Raw genomic sequence first — 27,158 nt, forward strand, 5'->3', positions numbered from 1 at the left:
TCACGGCTATTACCCCTATTATGCCAAAGTGTTAGATGGTGTCCAGACCGGAGAGAAGGTAATTGGTTCCCATCACCCCAAGCAGCGTTACTGGATACAATGAACAAATAGCTCAAAATTAAAGGCTGGCATGGGAGCCCATTAGGTCTGTGATGGATTTAGGAAATGAACACAAACTCACCCACTTCCATCAATACCCTCCTCAAGTCATTTGCAAATAGGACAGATGGTTTCGTATCTGATTCAGAGGAACTGCCACGTTTCCCGGCCTTCCTGCTAACCCAGGGCCACTGGCCACCGTGGATCTGAACTCAGGAACGTTACCCCAAGTCAGAGCTGACATGCAAACATTCCCAGGTGGAGCTATGTTTTGTTCTCCTTCTTGGATCCAAACCCGGCCTTGACTCTCTGAAAAGCCTTGTTCAAGACAGGGTCCATCGGGTCCTTTGTCCCCAGCTTCACCATCCAGTAGAAGAGGAACATCTGCCGCCTGCTCTGGCTGCGGCTCAGGCGGCAGGCGAAGGACATGGGCCTCTCCCCCTTGGTATCTCTGTCGTTGATGGAGGCCCCATAGTTGAGCTGGAGGCTGATACAGTCCAGCCGGCTCATGGCTGCAGCCACGTGCAGGGGCGTCCTGCCCACGGGGGATCTGCCCTGACAGTTGGCACCTGGGAAATGAGAAAGTTGACTGAGGGAGGGCCCCCTGCCGGCAGGAGCCAACCCTCTGGAAACCCGTTCAAGAAGGGAAGCATGGGAAGGGCCGAGGCTGGGAAAGGAATGCTTGGAAGAACGAATAACCGAGTGCACGGAGCCGGGCACTGCTGCATCTCCCCCCTCCCACCCAGCATCCAGCACTGCCTTCCCCCCACCCCACTCCACCCCATGCTTCTCTTACAGCAGCCAATGACCTTCCTACAATGCCTGTACCACTCTCCTGCTCAAATCCCATTGTTGGCATCTACCACCCTTGGGGCGATGTTCTAGGTCTTCACTGCTCTGTCTCACCCACCCACCCCCCTTATCACTCCAGCATTACTCCCCTCCGTGATCTTCCTCGCCCGCCCATGCTCCGCTTACACCAGCCTTCTGGCTTTATCCCGTCAGTATACCTGCTCCCTTATCCTGCCCCAGGATCTTTGCATATGCCATTCCCTTCGCTAACAACACTCTCATCCTTTTTTTTTTTCTCCTGAACTAACTCTGTTTCTTGAGGTTTCATTCACTTCCTCGGGAAAACCTTCCTTAGCCCTCCTCCCCACAAAACCCCCTGCATTTGTTCAGCAGACATTCTGCGTCTCCAGAACACACCATGCACGACTGACCATGGAATTAATTGTTTGTAATAATGTGCTGACGTCCCTTCATAAACTCCACAAGGGCAGAAAACACACTTGTTTTGATCGCGGCTGTCCTCATCCCCGGCACGTAGCACGATGCCTGGAGAAGACAGGCGCCTGGGAAATGACAGATGATGGGCAGCCTGACTCATGGACAGACTTCACTTCCACTGAATTCCTCACTGCCTCCTACAGATGGATGGGCTAATGACAGGTGTCCCGTACGGACTTGTTGAATTGAATCAAATAGTGGGTAACAGATATCATGACACAGAAAACAAGGCAATTCAATTACATGCAGTTGACATTTCGGGAGCCAGTGTTTATGAGCTATGGCTGGTCAGTGAGGTAGTTTTAAATAGGTTTTCACAACAGTTAGGCTCAGCCCCGGCGCCTCTTCACAGCCACTGTCTGCAAAGGACAGAAAACTTTGCAAAGCTGGTTGTAATTTTTTAACTGGTGCTTTCAAATACATCACAGTTCCATCAGAGGGAAAATGACTTTTTATGAGCTTAACGGACTGCTGGGTTGTGAAAAGCCCATATTTCATCTTACAACAGGAGAAGTGCAGAAAACAGTGGAGGAAGGAGAGGAGGAGAGTCAGAAAAACCTCTACCCATCACAGACGTGCGGCCCCAGCATCCTGCCTGAGCATCTGAGATGCTTTCCCAGCTTGGTTGGTGGAAGTGGGGGAAACAACACAGAGAGCCTGGGCTCAAGGCCGAAGGCTGGGAAGGAGGGGTCTAACTTGGAGGCTAGTTGATATGGGAAACCCTCAGATGAGGCCCCCTCCTGAGCTCTAAACCATTGACCAAATACCACATTCTTCCTTTTTCCCGAGGAAGCCAGTGGCCTGGGATATCTGCAACTGTCTACTGTTGGTGAACGGTCTACACCTCAATCAGTGGGCCTCTTTTCCCAAAAATACTCTACATCCAGGGAAGATAAAATGTGCTCCCACAGAACCTCATGCAAAGCCCTTGAACTCGGAGACAAGGCAGGCTAAGGCTTCTATGTCTATGGACAGAGAGAGTGAGAGTAATTGCCCTTTGGTGGAGGAGAGATGAAAAGAGGGTTTGGGGCAAATTCAAAGAGCTTGGAGAAAGGAGACTGGCTAGCCTGCCAACCACCAAGGCAGGGATGCTGGTTTGGGGCTCGACCCCTCGGACCACTGCAGAAACGGGACTTTGGGTGGGAAGAAATAACAAACAGGATGGGAATATCCCCAGCGGAGTGTCTGGTCGGACGCAATAAACCAGGAAGCCCTGTGGCTTGGTGTCCTGAAAGGTCCATCTTCCTGAGCCCCTGCCAAGAGAGAGGACACAGCCTCCGATAAGCATGTCCAAAGACCCCCTCAGACAGGGATTGAGTGGCCCGATGGGGACCTCCATTGGTGGTTGACAAACTTGGGTCCAGGAAACCATTACTGAAGGGACCAGGAGGCAAGCCGCTGTGTCCCCCTTGCCCTCAAAAGAACCCCACTCTTGAATGTCCTCAGCTGCTATCAGAATTACCGTGTTCTAGAAGGTACTGAACAGCCTCCGAGCGACGCCTGTGTGAGGCAACATATAGCGCCATGAACACTCTCTGAGAAATCCACTTCTTCCACTGCTTGTCATCAAAATGCCGCGGATTTGTTGTTCGGTAGAAAGCATCTTCGGCAACACCGAGGCAAGACAGCTGGGCGAGGGAAACAGAGTTACGCACGTGAGTCTGGGTGATTTCAGAAGTGCAGGTACACACTGGTGATGGGACACACTCTGGAGGAAAAGTTCGCTTGGATGCCACACGCAGGCTGGTGATGGGATCAGAGAGCGGAGAAACTGGAAACGAGCCAGGGGAAGACATGTAACTCTCTCTACACGTCCAGGAAATACGAATTTACCATCAGCCAGGCTCGGGAGGCAGGAAATTCTTCCTGTCCATGTTTTGAAGAGAGAAAATAGCTTTTCTGGGTGTCCAGAGGAAGGGGGTTACGGCTCTGAAGGAAGACCCCAGCCGACAAGGCACGGCCTCCCCAGAGGGGCACAGGCGTCTCTGGAGATGTGATGGATCCTGGCCTTCCGGTCTATTTTTGGGCCCATTGTCTCCATTAACTTCTGGGACACTCTGAACTCTGCTCCCAGGTGAATAACAGCCCCGGGATATAATCATCACGTGGAGAATTAAGGCTCTGAGCACAGGAGGACGACTACGGATGGGCTCCGACAGATGGGAACCCGGTCGCAGATGTGCAGCATCCGGTGTGGGGCGAAGCGGGATGTGAGGGGCCCCCAGCGGGGTGACAGCAATTCTGGCTCAAGAGAGGAGGGACTCACCCATCACCCATGTCCAGAGCAAGAGCCAGAAAGTCCAGGCACGGACACAGAGCCAGAGGGGAAGCAAGGGAAGGCAGGGGAAGAGGAGAAAAGCAGGAAGGAACCAGAGGATTATGCAAACAGCTGGATGGGCCCCGCCCTTCCTTCTAAGGCTCAGGTTCCAGGGCAGCAGGTCCTGGTCCCGCCTCCCCCGAGCCCACTCCCCCTTCCCAGACCTAATCCCAACGCCCCTCCCACACCCAGCCTTCCCTGACCCCCATCCCAGCCGGAAGTAAACTCTCTCTCCTCCACAAGCTCATAGCTTCTCATCCGAATTTATTTTCCAGAAAGAACGTGCACTTGTCCCCTTGTGTCTGAATGATTCATCTTCACTGTTGGGTAGACACCCTGATTTCCTCCTCTTGCCTTCCAACTCCCACCCCAGAGCCCAGCTGAGCGCCCAGCTCAAGGCCCGGCCAAGAGTTAACGGCACCCACTGTGTTTCCAAGCCTCTCCCCCTTGGGTGAGAGCAGACCCGCCAGAGGATTTTTTGCAGCACTGAATACTCTGGGCCACACGTTTCCAAGTGATCTGGCATTCTCCACTGTTAACTTAGGTTTTCAACTTTACAGAGTAGACACACGAATAGAAAACGCGCCGCCCTGGCTCCTTTTGGGGCACGGTGAGTGGGTTACAAGTCACAGCTACGTGGACGCAGTGAAATCGCAAGAGCCAAACGGCAAATGGCAACGCTCGACTTGATCACGATGACATGAGTCCTTGTTGTCTTTTTCCTCTACTCTGAAACTTTTACCCAAATATTCATACTAAAGACTAAGCAAATCCCCCGCCCCCCCCCACACACACGTCCACAATTTACAGCTGGTTCATGAAGTATAATATCCATTTAAAGAAGCGTGAAAACACCTTACTGGAATCCCCTTCCACAGCCGCCAAAACCAGTTCCGTCCATCCATCATAATGCCAGATACATAATGAAATAATTCCACCAGGAACAACATCGTGGCACTTCAGTGTAGCGTCATCCATCAAAATTCCTACAGGGAATGATTTTTTTCTTTAAAAAGAAAAATCGGGCATTAAAGATAAACTGTTACATTGGTTTAGTTAAGAGATTACCTGACCTTGGGTATCACAAGGATAATTTGAGAGCCTTGAGCGCTACTCTCATTTGATGACCCCACATCCGTCTGTTTGTGGTTATTGATGCTTTTTAGAAAATTAATTTGGCTTAGCTCAAAGAGAAGCCAAACCAAAAAAAAAAAAAGAAAAAAAAAAGCAACGATTTATAAGATTCTGTAATTGTAACTTGACCTATGGCAAAAAAATACATGAGTGAATAAAAGTCATTTCAGGAGGCAAACCGTAAGTAGAGCTACTTGAACTTGAAGTAACTGTGTATTACAGATGTGGTGCAATGCGGTTATACAAGTTATAGATGTTAAACTAAAATACTAACTAATTTTGGTTAATGTTATCATCAGTTAGCTTAAAGAGGTAATAATGACAAAAATTTGTCGGATCTTTCAAATTGTAGTCTGTGGCAGCATTTCTCAACCTTGGCACTCCTGACATTTGGGGCCAGATGCCCCTCTGCTGTGGGGTCTGTCCTGGGCATTGCAGGGCGTTTAGCAGCATCCCAGGCTTCTACCCACGAGATGGCAGTAGCCCACTCACCTAATTGTGACCACTGAAATGTCTCTAGATGTTGCCAAATGGCCCCTGGGAGACAAAATTGCCCCAGTGGAGACCCTATGGTAACATAAGCATCTCAGTGACGTGGGATGGAAGAGATCCTTTCTCTGTTTGGGAGGTTCTCCCCAAACAGCCCCTTCCTCATATGAGAGAATGGGGGTCGGGGGGTGGATCCACTCATACTTCCTAAATTCAGACCCTTTGGGGCAGACCGTCAGAATTAGTAGAAGAGGACTGTGGAAAATTTTAAGAAAAATGCAGTTGTTTTTAGTTTACTTTTTACTTTACTTCTTCCTACATGGCCACCTGTAACCTAGCTGAAGGATAACAGAGTCATTTGTTATCTCCAATAAGCAGTGCCAAGAATGGAACCTCTCAACTCTGCCCAGGTTGGATTATCATTTATTCCGAGTAGAATTCATGAGTTTTTTGGTTTCACGATTGAGTGATTTCTAAGTGCCTGTACCCAGCACCCACATGCTCTAAACCTCACGACGAGCCAAGTTCGTCCTCTCCATGTGCTGCAGGAGCGGACGGAGGCTCGCATGGCCAGCGAACGGCAATGCTGGGACTCCAGACCTGCCTTTCCTCGGGCACCATGTGATGCTCACTCTAGATTTTGTTGGCACCCTTTGGTCCCCAGCAACTCCAGATGGTGGATGTAAACGCGGAATAGTGATTAGCAAATCTGTTAATTAGGGTCTTATTTGTGGTTCTAACACAGAGAATCATCAGTAATTTGCCTAAGTAAGACAACTCGAAGACTTCCTAACAACTTTGAAAAAAATGGAGCAAGGCTGTGTTTCCCTGAGAAACACAAGAGCACGGTTCACACATGCTAAACAGCTCTTAGAGAAATCAGAGCACATTCTCCTTTTACAGGCAGGCAGCAACTACCTTCACCTTAGACAAATACTCATTACCACCGGCTAAATAAATTATTAGAGTTGACAACAGATGTGGAAAGGTGACCCGCCTCCAGGAAGATGTTCACCCCCCCCCCTTGAGACTTGTGTCTCTCAGGGTTTTCACACACATCATCTCCTTTGATCCTCCCTGGCAACCTTTGAGGTGGGTAAAGAGGCATCAGGCTGGTTATGTATCAGCAGAAGCCCAAACTTCTTCTACTGACGTGGTGTACCTTCTCCCCTTCTTGTTTGCCGTCAACAGTAAGGACGGCAACCAAGCTTGAGAGAGGTCAAGCTTCTAACAGTTGCTAAGTGCTTGATGAGTGATAGGGTTGTGACCTCAGTGTTAAGCCACTCCATCCCTTTCATTCCCTCTTAGCTTTCTTGAATTTATTGCTCAGCATAGCTCATCGGCAAAAATAAATTAGGGGTGCCAGACCTCCGTAGTTCAGGACACGTAATTTTCGAATTACTTGTTTTGGAACTCTTACCAAGTTCTTCCATAGCTCACTTCACTTTTAACACATTAAGCACAGGTACATCTCTTTCCCGATAAAGCCTCAAAAATGCTCCAAAGCATCTTCCAAATACCCCTATAGCAAAGCAAATACCTCATGAAACATGCTTAACCGATTTCCAAGAGGGCAAAGGAAAGGATGTTGGCCTTCAATATACCTTCTGAGTCTCCCGAGTCACTTCTGCCTAAAGGGGGACACGGCACTGAGAATCCTAGAGCTCACGGGGCTCTGCTTTACGGATTAGGAAACTGAGCCCCGGAAGCGCAGGGCCTGGGAACACGATTCTCGTGGAGACCGGCTGCTTTCAGACCTCTGTCCCCATGGCTTCCCGGTCCCTGCAGTGTAACTGCAGTCTCTCTGCAATATTGGCCGTTCACTTTCTCTGTGCAGCAGACCAGAGAGTTTTTTATATCTTCGTTTTCTTGAAGTGTTTTTGCATTGATTTCAACTGGGTGGGGAGATGTTGGAGCCTGGGGACTTTGATCCTGTTCTCATATCCTAAATACTGTAGGGATCGGATCGGGACAGCCAGGTCCTCAGGCTGAGGGAAGGAGACCGGTGCAGGGAGAGATGGGGCTCTAGGGCCCTTGCCCACCACGGGGTGCCTCCCCCATGGGATTTGTCTGGACAGGGGGCCTTGGGGTCCTGATTCAGTCACAGTGAGCTTTGGGCGCTGGGTTTCGATTCCGATTGGGCTAGCTTTGAGCTCCTGACGTCACAAGGGCGCAGCTTGAGATTCGAGGTTCTGATACGGACTGGGTCAGTGCCAGTATTCGGGGTTCAAACGTGGACAGGGTTTGTTTTGAGATTTGGGGTCCCAATGAGGGCAGAGTTTGCTCTGGATTGGGGTTCTGATGAAGGTAAGGTTTGCTTTCTGTCTGGGAGTCCTGGTATGGGAAGGTTCTGTTCTGGGGTGCAGAGTCCTTCTGTGGGCAGGACTTGTTTGGGGATTTGGGGGTCTGATGTAGGCCTGGGTAGTGTGGCAACTGGGGGTGAGGAATCAGACAGGTCTGCCCCAGGATTCGGGGGTCTTGATAGTGACAGGTTCGGCTCTGAGATTTGGAGTCCTAATATAGGTGGGTTTGGTCTGGCACTGGGGGTTCTGGTGTGGATCAGGTTGATGAGGGATTTGGGTTTTCAAATACAAGCAGAGTTTGCTTTGAGTTTGGGGGCCCTCGTGTAGGCAAGGCTCGTTTTGAACTTTGGCTTCCTTACACAGATACGGCTGGCTTAAACCTTGGAGTGCCAGTGTGGACGTGGTTTCTGTGGAGGTTGGAGGTTCAGATATGGGCAGACTGGACTTGAGTTTGGGGTCCTAGTGTGGGCAGTTTATCTCATGTCCTGGAGCCCTTCTGATGACACTTGGCTTCGGGTTCTTCTGTCGTCATGGTGAGCTTGGGAACTAGCTTTCAGGTGTGGGCAGAGCTAACTTTGAATTTGGGGGTCCAGGTGTGGGAGGAGTTCACTTTGAGCCCTGGCGTCCTTACGTAGACAGAGATGGCTGACGGACTGGGGTTCAGATGCACAACTGGTTAAGCAGAGTGGGGCTCAGAATCGGGTGTACCTGCTCTGGGATCTAGGGTCATGATCTGGGTAGTAGGCTTCACGCTCTGGGACTTAGGTTTCTGTCGTGAGCCGGGGTCACCTGAGGATTGTATCTGAGGTTCAAACGTGCATATGGTTCGTGGAGAGACGTGGGGTCCTGAGGAGGGCAGAGTTTGCTTAAGGCTTTAGTGTCCTTGAGTCTACACGGTTGCTGGGAGGACTTGGGGTTCGGATGGTCACATGGTTAGCCTGGGGATTGGGGGGTTCAGTCTTGGGCAGGTTTGTTCTGGACTTGGGGTCCTTGCACGGACGTGGCTGGCTGGAGGGCTGGGGGTTCTGGTGTCCCACAGCCCAGCACAGGGACTTGACGTTTAATTCCATCTGGGTCCTGACGTGAGCAGCCTTGCCCGAGGTTGTGAGGTCCCGCTGAGGACAGGCGTTTCGGACTGGAGGTCTCGTGTGGCACTGCTGGCTTTGGGACTTGGGTCCCTGATGAAGACGTGGGAGTTTGATGTTCTGGTGTTGGAGGGCCCTGCGGTGGCAGCGTCTGTTTCGGGATTTGGGGTCCTGACGTGCACAGGGTTGGGCTCAGGTTGGCAGGCCAAACTAGACGGCTGGCTTTGGGCCTGGAGTCCCAGCACAGGCAGGATTTGCTTGCGGATTAGGGTCTTGCTGTGGACAGGGTCTGCCTGGAGATTTGAGGTCTAACGTGAAGCTCGGCTTTTCTGGAGCTGGGAAGTCCCTATGTGTCCGGGGTTAGCTTTTCCACCCGGGGTTTCACGGGGGTGGGGTTTGTTTTGACATCTGGGGGTCCTCCTCTGGGCGGGCTTCCCTTCCCCGACTGCGGGTTCAGAGGGGACTGGGCGCCCCGGGTCGAGGGAGTACGCGGGGTCGGGCAGGGGCCGCCTTGGTCCAGGTACTGGAGCCGCTGGAGGCTGAAGGGGATGCCGGCTATTAGGTCCAGCTCCTCTTTGAGCTCCCGCACCGTCATGTCGCTGCGGCAGCCTGTCACTCGGAACACCTCCCCGGAATCCTCCAGCAGCACCCGCATGACGAAGACGTCTGAGGCCAAGTCGAGCGCCGGGCTCACAGCCTGCGGGTCCCCGACGCGGCTCCGGCCTCGGGCGCGGGGCTGCGCGGGGAGGGGCCGCGGAACGGCAGAGCCCGCCCCCCGCCCGTCCGGCCCGCCCGCATCGGGGTCTGGGCGAAGGGCGCCCCCTCGGCGGCCTGGCCGCCTCCGCCTCCGCCGCCGCCGCCGCCGCCGGGTGCCGGCCGCCCTGCCCGCCGCGCGTCATCGCCGCCCCCGCCGCGGCGGCCCCTCCGGGACGGCCGAGCCACCAGCGCCCGCAGTGGGCCGACGGGCCCGCCGTTAACCAAGGCGGGGCTCCACGTGGACGCGGGGGACGTGTCTGCGATAAGGGCAAAAGGGCCCGGGCGCTTCTAAAACACTGGGAGGATGCATTGAGACCCAACCAGAGGCCTCGCCGAGGCCGCGCGCCCCGCAGACCCGGCACGGCCGCATCCCCGGCTCCTCCTCGCCGCTTCGGAACTGCTCTCACCGTCAGTTCCTTGCACCTGGAAGACGAGGCGGCTCGTGGCCGTTGTTCGGCAGCTGTGACCTCCTCTCCATGTCTGTTTAAAATACAATCATTGCACAATTCGGGGCCAACTACCTGTAGGAATTATGCGTGAATAATGCTCTAAATCATCTTTGCATGCGTCGTCTACAGAGGGTGGTAAAGTGCAGACTTCAGCCATGCTTAAAAATCGTTATTTCTTAGCATGAAGGAAAAAACCAACATTGCAGAAATATGACCCCTTTCAAGCCGATCTGGGCCCAACTTGACAGTGAAAAAAACCTGATACTTGGCCACTCCGGAAGTGGGAGACAGACCTTCCTGAAAATTTGCAAAGCTACCTCAAAATCCGTCCATGTTGAAAACGTTCTCGAATTCTTGAAGTGAGAAAGGCGCTAATGAAAACACTTAGCAAGGAGGAAATGTCCACTTGGGGAAAAGCTGAGATGGTTCTATTGTTGAGATGCCTTTCAAGGCAGCTGTACCTGTGAGAAACTATCTCGTGCTTTTCCATTAATTCACCGGAGGAGGCCGAGTGCTCAAGAAAACAGGAAGCTTACCTTCAGCGGTCAGATCACAGACACTCAACACTGCACCTAAGACCAGTTAATACGTGAAGACCTAAACTGGTGGAGAAGCTACAGGAGAGAACAGCAAGGGCAACCAGAACAAGCTTAGGAAAATCTCAGTTGTTACCAACGAAGAATAAAATGCAAGCTTTCAACATGCTTTCTGCAGAGAAGTTAGTCATAAAAATAGCTTTCCACTGGAAAGGCACGCATATTAAATTACAGAGGAATTTTAACACATAAACTGAAAATTTAAAGGTTAGATTATTTACCAAAGAGTCTCAACAAACCTCTACCAGCACATCTGATTCAGGAGGCAAATCCTACACATCACAACACCAACTGATTTGTCTTTTCCTTAATGGAAAGTGAAGCTCTGCACGAACACAAGATTCCAGTTGGGTAATTCTACTTGCTGCTAGATCAACAGATTTTAACATGATAAGCTCAATTTCTAGGCAATAAAAATAAATTAAAAATTGCTTGCTACTGAAGCAAAACAATACCTCCGTCTATTTACTTTAGGCAAGTACTAAATACAAGATAGATTGATTTTTTTTTTTTCTCATTATGTAGTCTCCAATGTATTAACTTCACTCTTTGCTGAAGTTGTCAAAATGCTATCCTGGGTTGCAATGTGAAATTCTCATACATGTGCCTTATTTTCTTTGGCACGGTATAGATTCCTTCCTTTCTTTTTAAAGAGTCAGCCCAGTGGAATTTGGGGGAGGGGAAAACATCCTGTATACCAGGAAATTCAATATATAGCTCCAGAAATTTTATCTTTTAAAAAAAAGAAAAGAAAGATAAGAAAAAGATCCAAGGGAAGAATGGAGACAGCTGGCGCGCCCTTTGCAGCTATAGCTCTGGGACCCCAAATGGGCTGCTCTTTCCTTCCCTTATGCTTGCCTTTGAGAAGATACAAATAGAAGCAAGAAAAATAACTTCAGCATACATGTATGCAGAATTTAATCAACTGTTTATAGGGCCTTGAGTTATTAACTAATGCAAAACCTGTTTAAATTCTAGAGTATCTTTCCCTTAGTCTAAATTTTAAAAGCACGAAATCCAAGTCCTGTGTACTTAGATTTGAAGAGTATCATAATTTAACCTCCCAAATCACTGGTATTTGTGGCCAACTATATAGAGTGATCAGAACTATGATTTGCTATTTTTTGTTAAGATTCTAAAGCATCAGATATAAAGTCAATATCCATGCACCTCAGTGATCAATTTCCCCCCACCCCCAAGTTCTTAAACAAATGATAATATATCCATATAAGAATGAAAATCTTTCTGCTTTATGCCTCTATCAAAGGCCAGTACCTATCTTTACGGAAACAGTTCCTGCAAGAAGAGGAGGGAGTGAGTGCTTGAGGAAAAGTTCCGGGTACAGTTTACAACAAAAGTACAATATTAGAAAGACTGCCATAAATCAGTCTTTAGTAGATTTCTTTAACTATCACATTTTTCAAAAGTAAACAAATTGGGCTATATTTGCAGCCCAAAGTGCAAAGCTCAAAGTGGAGCATAAATTTAAATGATGTATTTGTTCTGTTCACTGATAGGAAGCTAATCTTACATTAATATATTTTCTTCCTGTCAAGAGTTATTTACATATGTACAGTATTTCAGTTAAAAATAATACCATAAACTGTATTTTATAGGAAAGCATGAGGGAAGCCAAATATACAAGTCTATCAAAGACTTAAAAGCTTCTAATAATGTACTTTATTTTTGGGGGGGAGGTGTTGGCTGGGGGTTAAATAATATAGTCTGTAATAGAGAAAACAAACCGCTCACAGGCAGTCTGATGCCATGGAGGTCCCCCCACCCCCACCCTCAGTGAGCCACCTGGTTCTACAGCCTTTTAACAGATTTCCTGATCAGGCAGGCAGGGGCACCCGGGACTCCTGCCCATGCCAGCAGTAGTTCCCGTGAGTGCAGATGGGAAAGGGGTCATTTGAGCACACAACATCAGAGTTTCAGAAATCTGTCCTCCCTGGGCAGGTATGATACAATCAGTTCCCCTTCAAGGTATGGTGAGCAGCATATGCCACACATGAAATGACCAGATTGTGAGTGATCACAGACTGGTTAATTCTGGTTTTCTAGCATGGTAGTGTCTATACTATTCCACCGCTTTGGTTCTAGGGTGGCAAAAAAGGAAACATCTTGGTCCCGGTCGGACTGCAAAGCTAAGACAGTCTCTTCGACGACTTCAAGATGAGGGTTACCGGCACTTCTAAAATACACTAAAGAGAAAAAGACATGAAATTGAATCACATGTGCCGTGAACTGTGTTCAAAAACATACTCTGGTTTGGTTTTTTTTTTTTTTAAACCACATCTCAGGACAATAAACCATTTTTCATAGAGTAAGTCCTTTAAAATGAGAAAATTGCTTGAATCAGAGTATTTCCTAAATTTTAAAGACAAACTTCTAAGAACAGGCATGCATATTTTTTCAGCTATAACTAAAAATCTTTTAATATTATCTTTTCTTCCCTCCAGTGCAAAAGAACTGGCAACACAGAACACGGGCAGTGGGGGGCAGGTTGCTGGCCAGATGGGGTGGAGGATGGGAGGGAAGTGGCAACAAAGGGCTACGCAGGGCAGGAGACGAGATGTTCTCCCGAATACGTGGTGTAGACGTGAACTATACAAGGGACACAGTCTTATATTAAGTCCTGTTCAGGTTTAAAATAACTGACTAGGTTGGGGTAAAAACTTTTTCTGACTGACCACAAAATCAATACGATTAAAACCTAACCATGGTTAATGCTTAAATTGACCACCTTTCATAATCTGTCTCTGTCATAACTTAAAGTTTATAAAAGTTTCCCTCATTTCTAGAAGACTATGTAATACTTTGCATTTCAGCATGTTTATTAAATATAAAACTGAGCTATCTTAATTCTTAGTCATTTTATAAATAACATAACTTTATGCATAAAAATTAACATATAAATTTATATAATAGATCTGAAGTACGCTACCACACAATTTGCCACAATTCCCTAAAGAGGAGATTTGGCTGCTGCCTGATGAAGTTTAAAATCTGTAAGCTCAGAAAAATGGTCCGCGTACCCTTTTCCAACAGTGTCTGTTTTAGAGCTTTGGCTAGCAAAACCCTTACGTCTGGCACAGGATCTGATGCAAGGCTTACAAGGCTGGGGAGTAAGTGTTCAACAAACTGGTCCACAGGGCTACACTCCTCGCTCACCACCGCCTGTGATGAAGAGGAAGCCAGAGGCGAAAAACGGACCTTTTTCAATAGTGATGGGCACAGTTTTTCTAAAAACATACATTTCTGTAATTCCAAAGAAGTAATTTCAGGATCTTTTGGTCTGAGGAGTGTGTGTGTGTGTGTGAATTTTAAAATCTCAACCACCGAATTTGGTTAGAAACACAGTTAACACTTTTATAATTCATTACCAAGCACTGGGGTACAAGTGGTGTAGTATTTGGTGGGGAAGTCCAAGGCTTTGGAGTCAGACAGGTCCAGGTTCAAAACCTAACCTGGTCACTTCTAGCTTCGTGGCCATGAGTAAGTGGCTTCACCTTTCCGGGCCTCGGTTTCCTCACCTGTACCATGGAGTAGCAATGGGGGTGGCGATCATTTTTGCAAAGGCTAGCGTAGCGCCCGCCAACAAGGGTTGGGAACCTTCACGCCTGTTACTCACCAGAGCTCAGGCTTTGAGGACAGGGGCCACGCCTATCACATGACAGCCAAATCCCAGGCCCCAATTCAGTGCCCGGTCCTCTGTGAACAGCTAGCATTTACTGCTGCTCTACTTACAAAGAGTCGTACGTGGATTCTCCCATTTCATTCTCATAGCCAGCCACGGAAATCAGACTGAGCCTAGTTTTACAGGTGAGTCCAATGTTGTGGTGATACCCAAAGGCTCAAGACCCACTGGCAGCAGCAGGTGGAGACTCCAAGGCAGGAGTGTGGATTCTAAATCCTGTGGCTCTTCCCACTACGGGGTAACAACAGCAGCTGACATGTAGTAAGTGCTCTCCAGGCTCCTGGCACCGTGCTTGGTTACTCGGATGCGTCAGCTCACTAAAGCCTCAGGGCCACACCAGGAGGCAGGCCCGTACCACGGGAACTCCATTTTACAGAACACGGAAAGGCCGTGCAGAGAGGGTGCTTTGCCCAAGGCCACCCAGCAGGAAAGCAGTAGACTCAGGCTTCAAAGTAACAGGTTTTGACTCCAAAGTCGGCCCCCCTAATCTCCAGGTTACGACATCTCCCTGCATTTAAATAGTAATCCATGTGCCCACTGGGAGGTTCTCTTGGCTGAGGACACTTTCCTTTTGTTTGTGTTACTGTAGGTTTTCTAAATCTTTAATGAAGGCACACCAAAAAACTGATTTTTCTTGAACAAAATTAGTCGGTGCCTTTTCCTTCTGTTTCATCGCGGATTGTCTAAATCTCAGAAAAAGAATTTAAAAATAAAAGCAAAAATATCTCATTTACCCTTTCTCTACAAAATAGTGGGCAGCACTGACTTCTTCATGAAAGTCTGTGGTATCAGGCCTGCGCTTTGTGACTTTGGCACTGACCCTGCCCCCCACTGCCCTTCTGCAAGTAGATGGCCAAAGTACCCCTGTTATACCCCTGCGGGCCTACAGGGGGCCCTGGTGAGTTCCTCAGTAGGGAGGCCGGGTGGTTCCGGGGGAGGGAAAGGGGGCTGCTGCGGGGCCAGGGGTCAGGTAGAGCCCGATCACAGCTTTACCGTATTACTGACAAAGCCGGGTGACAAGTACGTGCTGGTTCATTCTACTGTTCCCTCTACCTTTGTATATGATAGACCGTGTGCATGAGGAAAAGTTAAAACTGTTCAAATAACAGTTCAGCAGAAAGAAAATCATGGCTTTACACTTCCTGGGTGACCCTGAGCAATTTACCTAACCTCTCTGGGCTCCAACTCCTTCAGCTAAAACAACTGGTCTAAAAGTACATGGGTGCACTGAGCTCAACACCTGGCAGACCTCACTGTTAGAAGCAGGTGTAGGATGAGATGCCCGGCACACAGAGGCGATCAAAACTGACAGCCATCCTCCCCAGCCAAACATAAATCATGCCCTCATTTCCAAGATGCTAAGTAGAGAGGGCGACCTGAGGGGTTGACCTTCACCTGAAAGAGACGAAAGGTCCCCGAGCTGCCCCACTGCTGTGCCCCTCACCCCACCTTCCTCCTTCCCTACTGCGGCGGGCGCAGTGATGAGCAGCCCTGCGCTGGACATGACGGGAGCACGGTCTGGGCCTGGCCCCCACCTCCCTGGATGGAAAGTGCCGGAGAGCAGGAGGTTTTCCTCTTCCGTCTCCAGCACCTAGAGCAGGCCTGGCACACAGTAGGTGCTCAGTCACTACCCATAGGATGACTGCACAGAAGGGCTGGGTAACCCTGGGCAAGTCCCTTTTCCAAACTGGCTTGTCACAATCTCCTGTGAGATAAGGGGGTTCGGTCCGCTGCTCCCCAGGTTCCTGGCTAGTCCTCCAGGGCTGAGATTCTTTGCCTGGTGCTGTGTGTTGATATCACACGGCAAACAAATGTGCAGGGTAGATGCTCCCCCCAGGCCCTGCTAACCTGACAAATGAAAGCAAACGCTTGCCTTCTGACCCACTTAGAACAGTGCCGGAACCTTAGGATGAGTTCATTGATGAAATTTAACCCCAACGCACTTTCACTGTTGGAATAGAACTTCTGCAGAATTGCTACAACCTGTGAAAAATATTAGAATAGCGAATTTAGAATGCTGCCATCTACTTGGACTATGAATACTACTCTACACGGAAACTAGACATTTTGATGCACCCTTCCACCTTTAAAACAAATTTATAAGCACGCGAGAAAGTCATTTTTGTCACAGTGATCATTAGAACACAGAGGAAAAAAGATGTTTAAATATATGGTGATACACACACACACAGTCACACCCATAAAACCCTTCAAAAAATGAAATGTAAAAAAAAATAAAAAAATAAAAAATAAAAAAAATGAAATGTAAAAAGGGACTGGCATTAGAAAAGTACATTATTCTTAAGATTCCAAAGTTTAGAAAATGTCCCCTTGCATAACAACTAAATCATTACCTTCCAGAACATGTCATTTTCATAAAATTTTAGCACCATCAGAGTACCTTAGTAAATATTTTCAAGTGAGAATGTTTTTCCTCAGTATTCAGCTGGTATAAGCCCACATAAAACAGGATCGGCTTTTCTTTGCTGGAGTTTTTGCTCACTAACTACTTTTCTACAAAACCGTGCTGGAGAGTCAACCCGATCTGTGTTGAAAAGAAACACTAAGCCATTGTTTAAAGAGTTTCATACATAAGGTGATTTATCCACAATTTTCAACACTCAAGCATACTGCTTAACAAAAGAGCTATCTTACATACTGATAAAACTATAATACAGTTCCTAATTTCGAAACTTAAAAGCTGCTTTCATGGGTAAATGGACAAATTAAGCCCAGAAAAAATAAAGAAGTTAAAATGGAAGAAACATAAATATTCCTTTTTCTAAAAATCATAAACAGAAAAGGTCATGATTCCTTACTAGCTTGAAGGAGATCCACCGAACTTCAGAAACTTTATCTGCACACAACTTTAAGGCAATATGCACTAAATAATCATAAACATCATTGGGACTATAGAGGTCCAAAATCAGTATCAGCTGTCTGAAATTAAAAAAAAAAAAGAAAGAAAGAAATTGTTTGGGGGGTGAAAAACACATTATCAACCTCTCTTTATTCTCGTTTCATTTTATAGATAAAAATAGCCAAGCTGGGAGATCAACGGAAGCAGAAAGCTGAGTGAAAATGGCCACGCAAAGAAAATTGGGGGAAAAAATCTTAATTCTTCATCTCTCTCACACACACAAATCAAACAGAAAGGAAATAAATTAAACTCTGTAAAACAGAGGCTGAGAAATTTATGAATAGGGATTCAATATTTCAACTTTAGGTTATCAGTTCGAAAGCACATAAAACTTTAAAAATCAGATAACATAAAAATAGCCAGGACGCCGAAGTTCCCAAAGATCGCCAGATCAAGGGAAAACACATGAGATTTCACTGTCTCCGCTGTGTTCCTGACGCTGCAAATTAAATTTTCTGCTTTTGCTGGCCGGCTCACGCACTGTTCACGAGCCTTGTTCAATCCAACAAGGTCCATCTGGAGAGAACGGGAGCACGAGCTCTACTCCCAGGGAAAAATTCATAAGATGGCTGGTGGGAAAAACCTACTACCAAAGCTTTCACTGTTTTCTAAACGGCGAAGGGGAGAAGGGTATGAAAATAAATGGCATTATTTCCACACTGGCAAAGAAAGGAAATGAAAAAGAGATTGGAAGGAAGCTAGAACCAAAAGCCAGGGGTGCCGGTGAATACGTTCATATCAAAAAGCACTGTTTTCAGAAAAGTGATACCAATATCGTGGGCATGGAAGCACAGAATTCATATCAGTGGCTTTGGCTTCAATAACCATCGCAGAGATGTTAGTTAGATAGCCCGCGCTCGGAGATAACGCCGTCGGGCGAAGCGAACCGAGCCGAGCCGAGCCGAGCCGAGCCGAGCCGAGCCGGCCCGGCCCAGCCCGGCCCGGCCCGGCCCGGCCCGGCCCCGGGAAGCAGGTCATCGCAGCCGGCCCTGGCTCCAGCTCCGGCTCCACACCGTCCCCGTCGCTGGTCCCGGGTCCCGGGAAGCCGGTCAGCCGGTCCCCAGGCCCGAATCCATCCCCGGCCTCTGGCCCCAACCCCATCCCGGGGTCCCCAGTGCCCGGTTCCATTCCCATCCCCGGCCCCGACCCCATCCCCATCCCCATCCCCATCCCCGGGGAAGCAGGTCAGCCCGGCCAGAGAGGGACCTCGCCGAGTTCCTGCACTCAGCCGCTAGAGGGCGCGATGCCTTCATGGAAAAAAACGTGGGCCTGTTTTTATCTCGGTTCTCTGAGAATACACGCCGGGAACATGGCATAATGACTGAAACCTCAATCTCTCAAATTAAGCATAATGATTAAGGATCACAGCAAAGAGAAAATCTTTCAGTTTGCCCCTGGCATCGGCCAAATCATATCCTGAAGAGCCGCAAAAGCCTGATGGATTGCTACAGGGAAGACAATTATTTGAGAGATTTCCAGTTGAGGGCAAGAAAAATGAAAACTAGAGATACTGAAATAAATCTCGACAGGGTGAAAACTAAAACCCAAACAACAACACCACAAACAAATCCACTCAATACTGCGGAAAGCACATTATACACCTCGGGACGGAGAATTATTTAAAGTGACACTTTCACTCTTTTAGAATCACTAAAACCTTGAACATTCCTCCTGCTGGCACAAAATGGGGAATTAAATAACTCCTTCACACACAAAATGATGTACAGATCTGAGCCACCTTGGGGGACGTTTTTATTAAATAATCGCTTCATCTGGGTTAGACCTTTTCATATCTCTCACTGTAACACAATTTTCCTTAGTGGCTGAAGTGTATAAACTGCACTGTACCCTTACACAGAGGGCTACACTCAGAATGTTCAAGAAAGCTTTGGCAAAAACTGCTCCGATTAATAGGAAAATATTGAAGAGTGGGTGATTCATCTTTCACTTGGTTCAAATAAATTGGCTTACAGAGCAGCACAACACTCTAATTCCAAAGTGACTCTCGCCCTGCCTGCCTCTGAAAATGAATGTCTCCCCAGAGACTGTGGTATTTGTAACTTAGAGCTTTGGAATTCATTTTATCCCTTAATAAAAACATAATCTCTTTATCCAAAAGAACACTCCTACTGCTACTTTAGAAATCAATTATAAGGTAGGGAAATTAAGAATTATTCCATCTAGCTTGCCTTCTCATAACCCCAAACAGGCTTTACTTACTCTGTCAGTCCATATCGAAACCTCCAATTCCTGCTGTTATCGGTCACTACAGATTCTTGAAGCTGATAAAGATATTCTCTCCTCTTGTCTTCATGAAGCAACTATTTTTTAAGAATGTATATATAAATAAAAATATATAATCCTTCAAAATGTCCCCAAATAGACTGTTTTATTATACTTCAGATTATACATTTGTCACCGGCCAGAACCGCGCATTTCCCTGACGCCTTGTACTCCATTACCCAGTGTGGCTGTGAATTAGCTTTGCTGTTAACAGACGTCCAACGCATCCCTGACTGCTTCCAACCTTTCTCCCCTGGTTCGTGTATGTGCTTGTGTGTTTCTACACGCCCCCTACTCATCCTTCTTTCACAATTTCCTGCCTGAAGAAAACCCAAGCATGTGTGTGCTTGGAAGACAATGCCCCGGCTGCTTCCCAGGGAGGTGGCACTGCTCGTGTGCTCCTGCACCAGACGGGAAAATCTCCGGCGATGCGGCATGCGCCAGACTCCGTCAAGGGCAGCTCCTGGTCATGTGGACGCGAGTAATTAGTTTCTCTAGGTCATTTTTAAACTCTTAGTTTTACGCTCATCGTTCCTCTGGGGTGGGGGCGGGCGGGGGGAAGGCAAGAAGGGAAGCAGCAACATCTTGCAAGAAAGAGCCCTTCGTGCAGAACTGAGATTGGATTTCAGCTGGCTCTTCCCTTAGGTGACCCCGGGCAAGTCACACGCCACCCGGGAGCCCGGTTCCTTCTTTCTCAGAGTGTGCTGGGCCATCTGTCTACCATCCTCCATACAATTAGAACTCTAAGGGACGGGAAGATTAGGAGGGAAGATAAAAATATTTACCCGTCACTGAAAGAATGCCCACTTTAAGATTTTGGATGATATGCTTCAACTGAAGAAACCCAGACAGCTGTTTCTGGTTTTTTTCCCACTGATACTTTACATATCCAGGGTTTTAAAAAATTGTATTGGGACTTCCCTGGTGGTCCAGTGGTTAAGAATCCACCTTCAAGCGCAGGGGATGCGGATTCGATCCCTGGTTGGGGAACTAAGATCCCACACGCGCAGGGCAACTAAGTCCTCACCCGCAACTACTGAGCCCGCGCACTCTGGAGCCCACGTGCCACAACTAGAGAAGCCAGGCACTGCAACAAAGAGCCCACACGCCGCAAAGAAAGATCCCGTGTGCTGCAACTATGACCCGACACAGCCAAATAGATATATAAAAATTGTATTGAAGAGGGGAGATTTGTTTTTTGTTTTAATCCTTCTTCCTACCTTTAGAAAGTCATACAGGTGTTTCAGAACTCCTATGCGTACTTCATCCAGGTCCTTTAAAAATCCATTGAAGATGGGCAGCAGGTTGGCAGCCGTGAACTGATCCCCAAGGATCACAGCCAGCTCGTGGATGGAGAAGGCTAAGGTCTGACGGACCTTCCACTGGGGGTGCGCAGAGACATACAGACCACAAAAGGCAAGCATAATTCAGTGTTATCAAGAGCATAAGTGGCATTTGTGGAGCCAAACTGATACTGCCAGGGGTTGACCACTTAGAGCTTCATTTGTTCAGAGACCAGTAAACAAGCCAATGGCGGCCACATAAAATACAGGTCAGTGAGCAGCCTTGTCGCAGCTTCCCTTTCTCCCTAATTAGATGACCCGTCCTATTCTGTGCCTGCCCCTGAAAAGGCTCCTTTTACTGGCACGTCGGAAGCCAGCGTCTCGTACGTATCTTTCAGGCAGTGCCAATTCTGCCTGCCCAGCGTCAGCGCCACCCCCGGGAGGCTGTAGGCACAGTGTTTGGCGATGTCGGTATCGACGGTCTGGGCTCGAGCTGGGTCAGTCATGGACACATACTGATCTAGCAGGGGCTGAGGTACTATATCCTGGGAAACAGGAGAGAAAGGGAACCATCATGCTTGCAGTAGAGAAGGAGAACACTCATGAAAGACGAGGACATTGGAACCTGGAGGTGAAAACAGCAAAGCGGGGGGTGTAAGAGGAACAAGAGGCCTTCCCAAAGCTCGGGGCTCTGGATTGCACGACCTTCTTGTTCAGCATGTACTGAGTCAGCTTGGTCTTAAGTTAAAGCAGTGGCCACGCTCATCTTTTCTAAATTGGTCCAACACTGGATATCACAGAGCACAGTCTAGAATATCAACGTTTGGCTGGTCTGGTACACGCAGCTCTGGAGAATGCAAACTAGCTCCTCTTTTCTTATTAACTGCCCCCAGCACCTATGGCCAGAGCCACTACACCCTGCTCACTACTACCTTTTTCCAACTGGTGGGATTCTGCCTTCATAAGACATCACCCACTTACCTTTCTCTCTGCAAGGACAAGGGGATACAATAATTAAAAACCTTTAAGAGAACTTCCATAGCACTAGAAGCTAATCCACAAGACAGAACAAAACCAAACACAGTTCAACAAAGGAAGCTGTCGAAAACTTTTCAGACAAAAAAAGGAGCTAAATGGCTTGTATAAACAGACACTAAATATTAACGTATACATGCCAAATTCTTTTCTCATCTTTGATCTGCTTTATTAAAATACCTTCGAGACTGTTCAGAAGACTTTAAACAATATTTGAGAATTTACTTTTTTTAAGTTAGAGAGGAAATATCAGGAACACAGATTATGAACTAAGATATGTCATTAATATTGATGCAAGAAAAACATTTGGTTCCAACAGCCGTTCTTAAATTTAACTTCCAGAAAATGTAGTTTTGAGTTGCTTTTCTTTTCAAGGAACGAACCTGTGATTTAGATTTATCCTCTTCAAGTGGGCTGCAGCCATGCCTCTGGTCAGTCTCCAAATGGCCACTGGTTCCACTGCCAGGTTCACCTGGACCCTGCAGAGTTGATCGGGCACATTACCAACGTAGTCCAAAGGAGGGAGCTGTCCTACCACTCCCCCTTCAAAGAATCCCCTTTCAAGGCCAAAAATGACTTCTGCAGACCAAGACCAGAGCTCCCCTGAAGTCAATGGTGTCCCTCCAGATGTGAAAAAATACATTTGCACAGTTGTATATGATACCATATAGGTCAGTCATTTCAGGTGCATTTTAATTTCAAGACTGCTTGAGGCCCTTACAAAAGACAGGCTCTTGTTGGTGAGTACCAACAACTCGAGTCTGTATTTACCCTTCTTTAGGTCCCAGGGTCCCCGGTGTGGTTAGCTGATGCCCTTAGGTAACGGTCGCATGTTTAAAGCAGAGGCCACTCCGGAAGGCAGGGCGAGGTCTGCAAGAAATGGTGAAGAGCACCTCCAGCATTTCTCAGGGATGAGAGAATACAGTGCTCTGGACTCCAGACAGAGGATGGAGAGGCGGGGGGTTGGGGGGACCCATTTAATCTGAGTGAAAAGATGTGGCTGATGAAAGGGTATTTAGAAAACTGTCCTCAATTTTCACATGTACAAATACCTCTAATGTTCGCCGATGAACCATTACATTAGGTTAACAATTAAAATGAGCTGGACCATCCAGCGGTGACATATTGGTCTCTGGTCATTGATTAACATTAACTGAGATGGACCTGACCTTCTCCTTCAACCATAACACGGATTTTCCTACTTGCACTTGAAATGTCATACTGTCTACCAGCTTAATGGATGCTGACAAATCAGCTCAATATATGATCCGGGAAGTCGGTTAATACACCGATAGATGCTTCGTTTGCTCTGAGGCATGCTACCAGAAGCTTCAATTCCCGAGGTTTTCACTGAAATGTACTGCTTATTTTAACAGAGGACATGATAAAACAGAAATATTTTGGTATGATAACCTAAGACCCCAATTTTTCCAAGTTAATAAATTCATATAGATTAATAAATAATAAATCGTTATTCTCCTTCTAGGAATTAATTTTATTCCAAAGTCTTCAGTGCCGTAGTTACATACAGCACTTATTCCAGGAGCCAAGGTTTACTTAAGGTTTAAGTAAACCACCCCAAGTCAAGGCAACCCCGGAAGGAATTGGGAGGTCATTTCCCCAGAAAACTACCTGGCAGTCAAAAGAGACAAGTGGGAAGAAACAGGCCCCTCCTTCCCCTGGGCATCTCGGGACCAAGTTGGTACATGAAGATGGCGGAGTGGGAGCTGGACCGAGGTCCACGCAAGGGCCGAGGGCGAGCAGCCTCCCAGCCTCACCTCCTCTTCTGTCCTCATTGCTTAAGCTCTGAGTTTTTTTGTTTCTTTTTCCTTCTTTTGCAACTAGAGGCATCCTGCCTGATCCCTTAGGAAACTAAGAGTCAAATTCAAGAGCCCTGACATCCATCGCCATAAACCAAAAGCCCAATTATACAGGCCCCTTTAAGATCCTTCACTCAAGACAGCCAACTTGGAGGAATCTGTTCTCTCTTTTCCCTTTTCACTTCTGTATATGACAAAGAAGCCCGAATACCATCACGTCTCCCACCAAGGTAAACGTGACCACACCTTTCCACTTAACACAGGTGATTTTTATACTCCAGGTAACAAAGGTAACAACGTGAGCTTTCTTGCCTGTTTTTTGAAGCAAATCAGCAAAACAGGATATCATCTCATTCCCTGCTAATCAAAGGCAACCTTAATAACCCTTGAACATTTTATATTCAGGCTTTTTTAATTCGTCTTTTGTTTAGCTTCACTGGAGTAGACCAAGGGGGTAAAAGGAGGTGATAAGTTAGTTTAATCACGGACATCAAAATGTAAACTGTGTGACTGGAGAAACAATTGGTGTTCTGACCCTGGAGACCACATTAAAGAGATTCTCCGTCGTGGTACATGAAAATGAGAGGGGCCCACACATCATGACTTTATGATCACAGACCCCTTGCTAGTTGTAATTCGCTAGCCTCACCACTACCTGTGAAGGACCCCAGCTCAAAGGGGTCCATGTGCGAGTTTAGTAGGAATTAGGAAGGCATCAGAGCCTCCTACCACGAGTGAGCTGGAAAGCTCGAGAAACTCAAGGTGAGAAATAAGTGCCAGGCTTCCTTTTCGCCCCAAACACGGAGTCCCAGCCTCACGGGGGCTGGTTCCAGACTAGAGGAGAAACAGTAGTGAGCTACTTGTCTTCTCAAAATCGCCCCTCCAAGGGCTTCCCTGGTGGCGCGGTGGTTGAGAGTCCGCCTGCCGATGCAGGGGACGCGGGTTCGTGCCCCGGTCCGGGAAGATCCCACGTACCGCGGAGCGGCTGGGCCCGTGAGCCGTGGCCGCTGAGCCTGCGCGTCCGGAGCCTGTGCTCCGCAACGGGAGAGGCCGCAACAGTGAGAGGCCCGCGAACCGCAAAAAAAAAAAAAAAAAAAAATCTCCCCTCCAAGAAACGGCATCCAGCACCACTCCCGAGCAAGCACGGGTTAAAGGAGGCCCACAGGACGGGCTGGAGGTAATGCGCAATCTCAAAGGTCACTGTCAACTTTACATTCTAGGGGTTGCATGAATTCACCTCCCCTTGCTACTGAAAGATATAAGCGTCGGTTTAGCAGTGAAATAAAGCATTTAGACGGTTAATCCCCCCCAAAGAACCAGGTTGTCTTTGGAGAAGAAGGAAGGTGCTTTTGGTCTCCCCACGTTTGTTTTTTTCTTTGCGGTACGCGGGCCTCTCACTGTTGTGGCCTCTCCCGTTGCGGAGCACAGGCTCCGGACGCACAGGCTCAGCGGCCATGGCTCACGGGCCCAGCCGCTCCGCGGCATGTGGGATCTTCCCGGACCGGGGCACGAACCCGCGTCTCCTGCATCGGCAGGCGGACTCTCAACCACCGCGCCACCAGGGAAGCCCCCCCACGTTTGTTTTGTGGAGGAGAGTCGGGGTTATCAATCACCCGATTGATTCGTTGTCTAGTTATCCAAAACATGACCTTAAGAATAAAATTAAATGTGCCATTTATCAATTCTGCCAGGATATATTAATAAAAGAGAACGCAGCTGCGTGATTTCTGTCACATCCTCGCTGGCTGAGGGAGAGGGCAAAGACTCACTGTGCTTTGTAGCGTCCTGGCCGCGGCGAGCTCATTCTGCGGGGGTGACGCCGCCGGGGGCCGGCTGACTGCCAGGGCTGGGCTGGGATCTGAGCTGGACGCCCCCTGGAGCCCCCGTCGGCGGGCGCTCGGGCTCATCCATAGAGTCTGGCTGTGCCGCAACCAGTGCAGCTGACAACACCTGAGCTGCAGCTGCAGGAAGAGAAGTTCCAGGAATTTGAATAACTTTATGTGGTTTGCAGGGACTGACTCACAACAAGACAGGCTGGACGTGGACGCACCGCACAAGCCGCCCCCTTGTGGACGTCGGGCGCCCGGCGCGAGCTCTCGCCGAGGTGCTGACGTTTACAGCCGTCAGCTTTATCCCAACTAAATGCCAGCCACACACAGAGCGTCCGACCTGAACTCGAGAAGCCTCAGCTAGGGAAATCAGAGCCCAATCCCGCCACCTTTCACAGAAAGACAACGCGATGCTCCTGAACGCTGCTGTCTGGGAGACCCACCAACATGGGGGGGGTCCCATCCCCCATTGATAAACCAGGGTGGCCGTTGCTCTGCCACACGCATATACACGCACGCGCGTGCTGGGATCAATCCATCCCCGTCCACACCGACGAGTAAAGACCGCGTGCACCCAGCCCCGAGCGCTACTCGTTCTTTCTGTCCACAGCACGGCTATTCGAGACTCTCCTAACAGTGCAGATGACACAGTTCACATGCCTTTCCGTAAAAACAAACTGATGTTTCCATGTCTCCAGCCTCCAAACACCACACACACACACACACACACACACACACACACACACACAATACTGCCTGCATCCTGTTTTCTACTAGTTCAATTCAACAAGAGTCCTTAAAATGTTTAGAGCTTACAAGGGCTCCCCACTGGGCCCAGGGCAAGGTGCCACCTCCTTAGCGCACCCGAGGCCCTTTCCAGGGGTCTGAGTGACATTTTCAGCCATGGCCAGTTCACAAATACCCAACGGGTAGTTTATTTCTCAATCTTCTGGGGTCCCAGATCCCTTTGAGTGCTGATGAAAGCTGCGGGTCCTTCCTTACAAAGAAATTAAGTCTGCATATGCACACAAGATTTTACAAACAACGATTTCAGGAAACTGGAAGAAACCTCTGAAACTCAACCCTCGACTTCTCAAGATGATGGAGTCCTGGCCGTCGCCTAAAGCCTAAAGCCCACGTCAAATGTCAGCTGCTCTGCAAGGTCTTCTCCCAGATGCTTCCTCCGCCCACAGGCGGGACCGGCTTCCTGCCCTGTGCGCCCACCCCTGCCCCAGCCCGTGCCACTCCCTATGCCGGGTGGTTGTTTCCATAATCCCCTCAACCAGACCCTAAGGGCTTCACGTGTCGGGCATTACTGCCCCAGCACCCAGCCCTGGTCCAAGCACCGAATAAGGCAGCTTTAGAAATGTGTCTTCCAGAAACAGACCTTTGTCTATAACAATTAGAAGCGATATGTTACATGTGCTCATTCCTTCAGCAAACACTGACTTAATTTCCTTTATAAATTTAAAGACAAAGAATAATCACAGGGCTAACTGGATTTTCACATTTCCTTTCCCGAAAGCTTCACAAATCTTTGCCCGGCAACAGCAGCAAGTGTTGTTTTTTTCCAATTTCCCCAACTCAGGGAAGAATACAAATACAGCCCCGTTTAGAGAAAGAAGAGGCATGGTGATGGATCTGGACTGCGAGGCCTGGCTCCCAGATCAGATGCTCTGTGGGAACACCAGTCACAAAATGAAAAATACCCCAAAGAAGAAGCTGTGCTCCTCCTGGCTGTACAAAGGGAAAAACCTTAAGGTTTAGGTG

General features: G+C 48.3%; 2 protein-coding genes across 2 annotated transcripts in view; both read right to left on the bottom strand.

Annotated features, from left to right (window-relative positions):
- Window positions 1–258: 258 nt before the first annotated feature.
- Window positions 259–9,616, bottom strand: ANKRD60 (ankyrin repeat domain 60). Its single transcript, XM_089895441.1, is given in 5 exon segments — window positions 259–668; window positions 2,852–3,017; window positions 4,562–4,692; window positions 9,228–9,540; window positions 9,542–9,616. Coding segments are annotated over 5 exon segments (990 nt in total). The 3' UTR covers window positions 259–363.
- Window positions 9,506–27,158, bottom strand: part of LOC111186807 (serine/threonine-protein phosphatase 4 regulatory subunit 1) — a 67,143-nt gene continuing 49,490 nt past the window's right edge. The window contains 10 exon segments of the mRNA XM_089895442.1: window positions 9,506–12,722; window positions 13,557–13,698; window positions 16,067–16,201; window positions 17,038–17,158; window positions 19,359–19,459; window positions 20,642–20,803; window positions 21,064–21,249; window positions 22,123–22,218; window positions 25,329–25,443; window positions 25,445–25,520. Of these exon segments, the coding sequence (XP_089751568.1) occupies window positions 12,565–12,722; window positions 13,557–13,698; window positions 16,067–16,201; window positions 17,038–17,158; window positions 19,359–19,459; window positions 20,642–20,803; window positions 21,064–21,249; window positions 22,123–22,218; window positions 25,329–25,443; window positions 25,445–25,520 (1,292 nt within the window). The 3' untranslated portion in view covers window positions 9,506–12,564.

The sequence above is a fragment of the Delphinapterus leucas genome, chromosome 15, assembly GCF_059928025.1.
Source record: "Delphinapterus leucas isolate spDelLeu-1000000601 "Yukka" chromosome 15, BTC_Dleu_Yukka2, whole genome shotgun sequence".
In the NCBI taxonomy this organism is placed as follows: domain Eukaryota; kingdom Metazoa; phylum Chordata; class Mammalia; order Artiodactyla; family Monodontidae; genus Delphinapterus; species Delphinapterus leucas.